This window comes from Rhinolophus sinicus, linkage group LG01 (assembly GCF_036562045.2).
Source record: "Rhinolophus sinicus isolate RSC01 linkage group LG01, ASM3656204v1, whole genome shotgun sequence".
NCBI lineage: Eukaryota > Metazoa > Chordata > Mammalia > Chiroptera > Rhinolophidae > Rhinolophus > Rhinolophus sinicus.
Genome location: NC_133751.1, coordinates 50,699,597 through 50,710,327, shown reverse-complemented (window position 1 = coordinate 50,710,327; position 10,731 = coordinate 50,699,597). Strand labels below are relative to the sequence as shown.

The window sequence follows — 10,731 nt, the reverse complement described above, 5'->3', positions numbered from 1 at the left end:
GGAAAAAATTTGAGTGAATCGATTTTATAGGGGGAGAAATTGAGTTCCAGTGTGGGGAGGGCAGGCCAGCAGCAGAAGCAAGTCAGAAGAGCAAGTTTTCTTTCTGACAGGCCTGTGAAATATCCACTGCTCCTTTCTCCTCCCTCATATTACAAAAAAGCCGTATTCTTTTCAAATTTAAAGTCCTCATTTGGAGAAAGAAACAGCATTTTACTATTACAACACACTCGAGTCTGCACTTTTATTTCTTCAAATTTAAACTCTTTGATTATCAGGGCTGGAAGGAATGACAAAGTTTACCTATCAAACACTTGATTTTTTCAGATGAGAAAACCAAGGCCCAGAGAAGAAGTCCCACAGCTGCATTGTTGAAAAACCAGAACTAGAACCCAGGTCATTCAACTATAACACAGATACTTTCTGCTTCCCTGCATTGCCCAACATTGAACACCTAGTAGATGTCTGCTCACAGATTTTACTGTTTCTCATTTACATTTCAGAGGGAGGTGGGAAATGCTATCCTGGCCAGAATTGCTGCACGTGAACGATGCCTTCTAGAGACACTTGTATCCTGGCCGCAGGCTGCTCAGCCATGTATCTCTGGCATCTTTGAGTCAGGGGAGGGTGAAATGTCCTAAAGTGGAGGAACATCCTCCTGTGTTCTTGCCACTTCCTGCCTCCTGTGTGCCCTTTTGCAAGGCACATACCAGGCTCTCAGGACTTCAGTTTCTTCCTCTGTGAGGCTCCGGGACTAACATGCTCTGATGTGCAGATGGGAAAGCGCTTTGTGAACCACAAGGGCTGCATAAGAATGGGGGATGGTGATTCCTGATGACCAAGGTCTGCAGAATCAAATCGGAATTGAGTTCCCAGTACAATCACAACCCATCTCCCCCTCCCAGTCATTGGGACGAGAGGTCCTGGGGGTTGCCTGCAGAGGGATCAGGTTGGGAAAATTTGAAGTGCCTTTGTGCTAAATCTACCTTTATGCAAAACATGGCTTTGTGGGTTTAAGGAAGAATTTACTTCACCTTTTATCCTGGCTCTTCTTCTCTTAAGTGGTCCTTAGACTCCTAGCAATGCAGGGATTATAAAACAAAACAAAAACAAAACCCAAAAGTCATCTCATCCACAGCCGCAGCACTTCAGCAGAGAGGAAAGCAACCCAGACTTCACTAACTCCAAGTAAGTACTTAAACAGCTGGAGACCCTGAGTATTTTTGTGTGAGAAGTAGCTGAGGAGAGAGAAGAGAGAGAGAGAGACTAGAGGCAGAGACTGATAAAGGTATTGGCTAAACAGGGTGGGAAGGGGAAGAGAAATGCAGAGAAGGCAGGAAAAGAGCCAGATGAAGTCAGAAAATGATTGGGGAGAGGGAAGAACAGCAAAGAGGAAGGGGACAGAAAATGGAGAGAGAAGACAAAAGAAGGATTGAGTAAGGGAGCCTCTGAGAGAGAAACTGAGAGAAAGGCAAAGGAAAGGCAAAAGAGGAGGAAGGAAGAAGGGTAGAGGAGGAGGAGAAGGTTGTGGATGCAGAGCAGCAGGAGTCCAGGGAGGGAGGGTGAAGAGATCCCAGAGCACAGAACAAGATGGGGCGCTGCTATTTACTCCTTGGCTGGCTGCTGATTTAGGAAAATTCTCCTTCTCTGCTCAGTGGTGCTGCCTAGGGCCATGTCCTAGTTGGAGGAGAAGTGAGATCCATTGGTGGTACCGTGGGACAGTGAGGCTGATATAACTAGACTTTGAACCCCCAGTCAGGAACCAAGGAGGTTCCAAAATAGATAGAGAAACTAACATGTATTTCCTAGAGTTGCATTCCTCAGCCCCAGATTCATTGCTCTCTCAGACTATCCAACACATGTGAGTGAGTTTTTAATGGCCCACTTGTGCTTTGCTTTGTCTGGACTTGCCCTGGAAGCTCTAGGACTCTCCTTCCTGCGTATTCTCTCATTGCCTTGTCTCACAGACACAAAAGGAAATGGTGACAATTTTCCACGCCTTGCAAGAGACCCCCCCCCCCCAATCTCTCCTGCCTCTTAACATTATGGTTTTGGTCCAAGTGTTGAGAATACAGACATGATGCATGGCTGGTGACAGGGTTGGCCAAGGTCTTTGCTTCACTTGGTTTCTGGAAACACACGTATTTTTTTTTTTGGCTTTTTATGAGGTTGAAGGTCATAAAATGTCAGCCCTTAAAGAGTCTGTGGGGATCATCTGGTCCATGCCAGGACATTAGCTGGCCCTTCCTTGATAAGGAATTACTTTTTGGGAAAGAAAAAAGTCAGAATTCTGATCTGGACCGCAAAGATTCACCCAGACCACAACTAGAATTCTCAAACAGCATTTCTTCAAGTTCCGTCTTATGTTTGTGGGAAGCAGGGGAGTGCTGGGTCTGACTAAGTGTCTGTTGATCCTTTCCCCACACACAGACACACAATAATGGTCACAAATGTGCAGGGGGCCCCTGGACTTTTGTAGGTCCAGACTGGGGGTCCCTGACCTATAACTGCTCCTACTAGACAAGAATCTGTTAGAAAACTCAGGGTTGGGTGAAAAGAACCTGGCCTTCCAATGTGGGGGTCAGGTCCTTGTTCCAACTGTGCAGGGTGTGACCCAGATCATTTCACGGCCCATTTCTAGGCTCAGTGGCTCTAAACACTGAGGTTTAGTAGACAGTTTCTGAGATAGCTTTCCAGCTCCAAGTTTCTAGGGCCAAAATGAAGTCAATCTGGTTTGTTTTGTTTTGTTTTGTCCCAATAGGAAGACAGGTAGACTAGAAATTTCTCAGCTGCTGAGGAATAAGGATGCAGTCCGAGCCTAAGGTACCTTCTCCTCTGTTATAGGGAGAGTGAAGTCTTTCAGGGACCATTACGTCTTAATCTGCAAGACTTTTTACGGAGATAACAGAGAAAGAGATGATTCAGTCCTTCTAACATCCACATTCTATTTTCAAGTCTGTTCTTAGAGGAATGATTCTGAATCTCTGTTTGTCATATACGTATACCTTTGCGTTTGTTTGGCCCTCCTAACATGTTTGAGCACAATGATAGAGTTGTCTGGTACATGTATGCGTGTGCAGCTGTGTGTGGTAGTGTACTTGTCTCTTAGGGCTGAGTGTTTGAGCTTCTGTGTGTAATTGAGTGCACATGTGCATGTGTGTGAGTGAAATTATGGAATGTGCATATGCGTAGCACTGAGTAAATATCAAAGATTGTGTAGCTAGTGTGGCATGTACGGAATTGTATGGGCCTGTGCGTGCGCAGGATATTTTTTTTTTAAGTAAGCCACTTTAGATTGTGTCGCCTCCTCTCACTTCTGTGATTAATTTCACGAGGGTAATGGTGCGTAAAAGCGCTAGTGAGATCTGGGGGCGCCTCCTAGTCTGACGTCAGAGAGAGAGTTTAAAAGGGGGGAGCCGGTGGAGAGCACACAAGCCGCTTTAGGAGTCGCGAGGTTCAGAGCCCTCGCTGCTGCCTGCGGATCCGCTCCTTGAGTTTGACCAACTGCACTCTAGCTCGGTTTCCCTGGAGCCCCTGAGATGCTGTCCTGCCGCCTCCAGTGCGCGCTGGCCGCGCTCTCCATCGTCTTGGCTCTGGGCGGTGTCACCGGCGCGCCCTCGGATCCCCGACTCCGTCAGTTTCTGCAGAAGTCCCTGGCTGCTGCGGCGGGGAAGCAGGTAAGGAGTCTCCCTCGACGTTTTCTTTCCCCTCTCCTCAATCCCTTCGCCTTGCCCCCTCCCCCTTGGGTGGATTTAAGAGGTGCTCCTAAAGAGTTGGGTGCTTTTCTGGGTCCCTCAGCTCCCAAAGCTCTCGGGAAAACTTTGAGAGTCCGGAATCCCCTCTTACCTCTTTTTTGCCCCCTAATTAATGCAGTCCATCACAGTTCAGGTGAGTTCTTGGGCTTTCACGAAAATCCCCAGACCTGCGTAATTGAACAAGAGGGGATGATGGCATCTATTCCCTGTGCGGACCACGGGAGGTGCTGACCCAGGTGCTGAAAGCTCACACCTCTGAGGCTGCTGCCTTCCTAAGCAATACCTCCCTCCGGGGCAGCTTCCGAGGGCTAAAGGGCAGTCTGTGGAACACAGTATGTTTAAGATTGTCAAAGGTCTCGTTTCCCACAGTTGACTTAGTAAAAAAAGGTAAGAACAATTCCAGTTTGTAGCTCATGAGGTGGAAACTGACTTAAACTGTTAGCACATGATTTTTATCTTTGCTAATGCTCTAACGATTTGTTATTTCTCTCTATGCATCTGGTTTACGCGTAGAGACAGAAAACTTGCAGAAACATTTAAGTTTTTCAAGCTTCTTTGTGTACCTTGATGATTATAATAACTATCCTTATTTTTATATCCTTAACTGATTTTAAGGGACCAAAGTGCACAGCTGTGAAAAATGGGTTTTGGGTGTGGCTGAATCTGCTTTCCAAACTAGGCTTTTCTTTTTCTTCTCCTCCATTACCATCCTCCTCATCCTCTCTATCTCGCTCTCCCTTCCACCCTGTATAGGAACTGGCCAAGTACTTCTTGGCAGAGCTGCTGTCTGAACCCAACCAGACAGAGAATGACGCCCTGGAACCTGAAGACCTGTCCCAGGCTGCTGAGCAGGATGAAATGAGGCTGGAGCTGCAGAGATCTGCTAACTCAAACCCGGCCATGGCTCCCCGAGAACGCAAAGCTGGCTGCAAGAATTTCTTCTGGAAGACTTTCACATCCTGTTAGCTTTGTTCATTATCGTTGTCCATAGGTGACCTCTGATTCCTTTCCTCCAAACCCCGTCTCTCTTCCCTAATCCCCTCAATACTCACAAAGACCCTCGCATTAGAAATTGAAAACTGTAAATACAAAATAAAATTATGGTGAAATTATGAAAAGCAAGAATTTGATTTCTTATTGAGTAAAGCTTTCTGTTCAATAATACATGATTAACTTCAGTTGTGATTTTGAGGTATTTGAGACAGTCACTCCAAATCTCAGACACACTATTTAAAATTCCCTGTGGTAAGAAATGCTTTGTTTTAAGTGGTAACTCTTATAGTTTGGGTCATTTCAAATGTAAATACCTTCAAATAATTCTATGAATGATAACTCTAATCCAGTGATAATTATGGGAAGGGGCTGTCACAAACATCAATTATATATTAAATACACTTAAATTATATATGGAAATGAATATGAGTATTTATGGGTAGGTAGGCTAAAATATCCAACTATTTGCCAAGGTGATATGTAAAACATATAACATGAAAAATGGAAGGAAAAAGTAATTTAGAAATTGGAGTAAAAAGTTAGCTTAAATATCTCAAATAAAGTTGTGAGTCTTTAAAATTTGTTTCTAATTTGTGAACATTTATCAAAAGAAGCAGCACTTTTATAACTCCTTTGACAATCCTTTCTGTAACTGAACAAGGTTAAATGACTGCCTCTGTTTTAAAATAAACTCCTACAATTATTTTTCAGGGGAAAATATCACTTTTATTATAAAATTATAGCAAGAGAATACTACAGGTTGCAAAAAAATGTGTGTTGGGTCCGTTCTGTGAATGCTACACTGTTGAAGCTGCCAGGGCACAATATCATAATTCCAGGATAACTGAAGGAGAGATCTCAAGTCTTGTTTTGATTTTATCGAAATGAGTAAAATAAAAACACAAATAATATTAAAATATTCAGTACTTGCTAGCTATTATTATTAGCACTATAATAACATACTAATGGGTATTGCTCGAGACAGAGATAAAAATATAGCTAATTTAACTCACAGAGACTGTAAATAGATGTCCCTTTGGGGGTGAGTGCTGTAACTGTCACCTGTCTTTCTGAATAGCAGCTAGAATAATAAACCAAGTATAAATACATAAACTCAGTATAAATCTTCATGGTATGAGCTTACTGATGCCAGCATATAAACATCTAAGAGGAACTTCATATATTTTTGAAAATGTTTGCGTTAGATAAAGCACATTTTTAAAATGAACATGGGTTGTGAGAGTTAATTCCTGAACAACTGATCAAACAGGGGAAAATGCAAGCCACATTACTAATCTCTATGAAAACAGAACATTCTTTGAGACTCTGGTGCGTCTCTTATTTATAATACATTTGGGAGAGAATTAATGAGTGTCCACTTAGGCGATCTGTCTGTGTTATGTGCCTTATGTACATCTGGTTACCAACCAATTCAGTGGAGCAATAAAATCACATTATTATGATTAAAGCACAGAAGAGAACACAGTTTAATTGTTTTCTGAGCAGTGCATAGATTGCACAAGTGCCAGGGGGCTTTAAGTTTTTAGTATCATCTTTAGTTGTCAGTTCCCAACAGTAGTATGGAAGTAACTGGCAAAAATTATGCAGTCGTGTGCCCACATATATATTTATTTTTTATTTAAAACTTAAATGGAACATTTGATCAGGGTTAGTTTTTTTCACCTTCAGTTTTTTCACCTTTATAAGTAGTGTTGTATTAGCAAGGGGACTCATCCTTTCCAGATGTGATTGCCATTCTGCACTTCAACATGTTACAGGAGTGCTGTTTTTGATCATTTTTTTGTTGTTGTTAAAGTTTATTGGGTGACACTAGTTAGTAAAGTCACATAGATTTCAGGTGTACAATTCTGTATTACATCATCTATAAATCACATTGTGTGTTCACCACCCAGAGTCAGTTCTCCTTCCATCACCATGTATTTGATCCCTTTTACCCTCATCTACCACCCCTCACCCCCCTTACCCTCTGGTAACCACTAAACTATTGTCTGTGTCTTTGAGTTTTTGTTTCTTCATTTGTTTGTCTTGTTCTTTTGTTGTTTTCACTTTTATATACCACATGTCAGTGAAATCATATGGTTCTTGACCTTTTCTATCTGACTTATTTTGCTCAGCATTATAATCTCAAGATCCATCCATGTTGTCGCAAATGGTACTATATGAATTTTGATCATTTTAATTAACATATGGAGCATAGTTGTTGTTTTTTAATGTATGGAAAGTTAGGACTTTTTACTCGCTATTTAGTTCATTCGCCTTCCTCCTACGTTTGATTCCCTGAGTCTAGCATTCTAGCCTGTTTATCATCTAGCCACAACATACCTTTCAGGTTATATTCTCTCCCCTGTCTGCCTCAACCACAGAGTGCAGTGAACCTAAACCACCTGCTATTTCATTTAATGGGAGAGCTTGGGCAATGCACTCTTCTTTTCTGGGCCTTAGTTTCTCCATCTGAAAATAAGCATGCAAATAAAACCAATCCGTCACAGTTATAGGGATTCACTGAGAACTATGTATTTAACATTCTTAGTACATGGTAAACACTTGGTAAGTGTTAGATGTTATAACTGGCGTTAATTTTGTCTCACATGTGCCATGCTTTGTAGCCTCTCTTTGTTTGCCTTTGCGATTTCTGGTCATTTCCACAGGTCCAAATCTAACCCAGCCTTCAAGACTTATATACTTCTTCCTGCATAATATTTTTGTTTAAACCCCCACTTGCGATATTTCCCTTCTCTGAGTATTTAATGTGCATCTCTTCCAATGTACTTACTTATTGCTTCCTATCATTTATTACAGTTGTATTAGCATATGTGAGAGAGTATTTGTGTGTGAACTTCCAGTGAATAGGTATATGTCTGGTTCATATGTATAGTCCATTCAGACATACAGTGTCTTGCACATAGTAGGTTCTCAGTGTTCATTAAGGAATGAATGGATGATTCATGAGTTTGCTGTCCCAAGTGAAACAATCTCTAGGCAACAGCATTCCTTGTTAATGCTTTAGTCGGCACAGGAGAATGGCATTAGTGGCTGTGATGTTGTGATGTTGGTACGACATCAGGAAGAACAGCACATGGTTATGATTTTAATAACAATTGAAGCATGTGATTAGGATACTCACTCATTCTGGACTCTTCAATTAGTCCAGTTTCTTTAACCATTTTACAAATTTCCTTAATACGGCTTGATTAACTGTCCCCCGACCATGGGGCTCACAGTTATACAGAAGCAGATTCACTAACCCTTTTCGCACATTCATTTATTTCAAGATCATGCAGATCCATTTTTGATCCTAATGCAGGACCAATTTTTTGGCCTTGCTGCAAACTCTTCTCAATATAAAGAAAACTTTGTTCTGTGGTGCCACAAAATATACCTTTAAATCTGAATATCAGATATGGAAGAGGGCTCAGAAGTCATCTCATCTTTACCGTTGGTTTTACTGGAGGCTGACATAGGGAGAGCTTAAGTTATCTGCCCAAGATACCTTGGGCAGAGTCTAGACAAAGCCTAAATTCCCCCTCTTCTACCTCAGAGTTATTTTGATTATTCTATTACACTGTCCCTGAAGGAATCTGCCCTTCTAGACAATTGATGTGTTTCATTAGTCTGATGTGAATACTAATTTTGTCTCTGGAACTTCATCTTCCACTAAACAAATGGTCTGCATCGGAGGAAAAATAAGACAATTAATACAAAATAGCTTCCTGTGGTTATAGAAAGACATTAGGAAGAAAAAGTAAAGATATTGATTAAGAGAGAAAAAAAAAACTCAAGAGGACAGTCATTACTAAATTAGACCCAAGAAACAAAGAACGATTCTGTGTTGGAGAAACAAGAGCTGTCCCAGCAAACAGATGGACTCTCCCACTAAGGAGGTGGAATTGTGCTTGGAGAGGTGGTCTTCAGACAAGTCACGATCTGCATCCACAGGACTCGGGGTCAAACACCCCAATGACCACCTCTAATTCTTTAGTAGGTGAGAGTGAATGCCTTAATTCCAGGTGTTCAATTGTTCATGATCTAGAATACGCCTCAGTGTCAAGAACTTGCTGGAGACTGGGAAACAAAGTTCGTATCATAAGGTCCCTGCTTTCAGGGAACTGAGTCTGTAGGTAAGATTCATTAAAAATGACCAAATGGGGGCGGCCGGTTAGCTGAGTTGGTTAGAGCATGATACTCATAACACCAGGGTTGCTGGTTCGTTCCCTGCTTGGGCCAGTGTGAGCTGCACCCTCCACAACTAGATTGAAACAACTACTTGACTTGGAGCTGATGGGTCCTGGAAAAACATACTTAAAATAAATAAAAGTTGGAAAAATAAAAATGACCAAATGCTATAATGGAGGTTTGTACAGAGTTCTAGGAAAGAAGAAATGTGCTAACAGCTCCCTGTTTTTGTTTTTGTTTTTCTCTAAATTGTTTTTCTCATTAGTTTTTAAATTACGATTTGGAAGCCCAAGTGATTTTGTTCTGGATGGAATAAATAAGTTATATGAATAAATGTAATGACATATATACACTTTTACAACATAATCTTGGTTAGCTAGAAATGTGTTCATATTCCTGTTTCATATATGAAGAGGCTGAGAATCAGAAAGATTAAGTAACTTGCCCAAGAGGTCACCAGCTGGTGAGTGGTGAAGTTGGAGCCAGGTCATTTGATTTCCAATCCAGTGCTCTCCTCACTATATCTAAGGGGAAAAGATGAGTTCATGAGACAATGTCACTTGCTGGGCAAACTATGAGCAGACAAGCTCAAGATCATCTTAACTTAGCTCTTCTGTGTATCCTACAAATGGGTATTATTGCTCTATTATTGTCAGCGGAGAAATGCATTTAAGCTCTGGGATTGGGGTTTGACTTTGAGACTTCTTGAGGGATACTACTTCCAAGGAACTGTTTGTAATCTTACTTTTTGCATGCTTAATATAATTGTTTTAGTTGTGCTAAATGAATACATAAACAAAAAATAATAAAATTAATAACATCAGGTTTTAAGCACTCCTTTCCCCAGTCAATGCCCTATGCACAGGTTTTAGTACAACACAGCTGTACTCATTTTCAGCTTGAGGCAATTACAAATCTATGGATCCCAGTGTTTATTTAGTCTACAGGCCTTGGAATCCTCCTCGCTTATGACTAGGTAGTGACCATACCTTTCTTCCTCTGGCCTTGTAGGTATATCCTGTGAAAAGTTGGCCTGAGGCTGAGATTTGCAGACCTGAGAATTTTCACTGAATTTATAAATCAGGTCAACTTTTATTATGTCAGTTTTTATGCCACTGAAGTTGTTGTACCTCTCAGGGTCACACATAAACATTCTAGGTCACATTAAGCAGTCATTTCATTCCTATTAGCTTTGCATGTTTCTAGAATACAGTCCATTAAGATGGTAAAATCATTATCCAGATATTAAATTCTATTAAAATAACAATGTTTCAAGGAAATTTAGGCTTTTAAACCAGAGTTCAAATAGTTAAGAATAATAATTCATTCCTAGTTAATTGCTGTTTAATTCTATCTTTTCTGTATAAAAATATACATGAAAGTACATTTTCAGTTCTAATGCTGCGTTAAGATCAGATGGCACAATTTATGAAGGAAAACATTAAACTACCCTAGAATTTTTATCCGTAGCTAACTATTTATTTGACTACCAAATGCACATTATGAGAGTAAAGATTTACCAATTTAACTAGGAATAGCTCTTTATTTCTCATTTTTCTATCTGCTTTTGCCCACTCACTTCCTAAATAAAAGGATGGAAAACACTGGTTTTACCAGACTTCTCACAACCCTCTTCTTCATCTTTATTTTTATTTGTTACTATACATGGCGAAGGAAATGTATTAATGAGCAAGACCACTCAAGTCCTACAGCCTTCAGGAAATCTTCTGGAACTTCCTGGGTCTCATGTTCTTCCTATCAAGTGATTTTTGAAAACACTTATTTTCGGGTC

General features: G+C 40.8%; 1 protein-coding gene across 1 annotated transcript; it reads left to right on the top strand.

The window, feature by feature from the left end:
- The first annotated feature begins 3,421 nt into the window (after positions 1-3,421).
- On the top strand, positions 3,422-4,870 carry SST (somatostatin). Its single transcript, XM_019752091.2, has 2 exons — positions 3,422-3,674; positions 4,506-4,870. The coding sequence occupies exons 1-2, from the start codon at positions 3,537-3,539 to the stop codon at positions 4,716-4,718; spliced, it is 351 nt and encodes a 116-aa protein (XP_019607650.1). The 5' UTR covers positions 3,422-3,536; the 3' UTR covers positions 4,719-4,870.
- Positions 4,871-10,731: the final 5,861 nt, after the last annotated feature.

What these genes read in the sequence shown, in the direction of transcription:
- SST (XM_019752091.2), top strand. Translation starts at nt 3,537, where the DNA reads ATGCTGTCCTGCCGCCTCCAGTGCGCGCTGGCCGCGCTCTCCATCGTC. An exon ending in CTGCTGCGGCGGGGAAGCAG is followed by an intron (nt 3,675 to 4,505) that starts GTAAGGAGTCTC and finishes CACCCTGTATAG; the next exon opens with GAACTGGCCAAGTACTTCTT.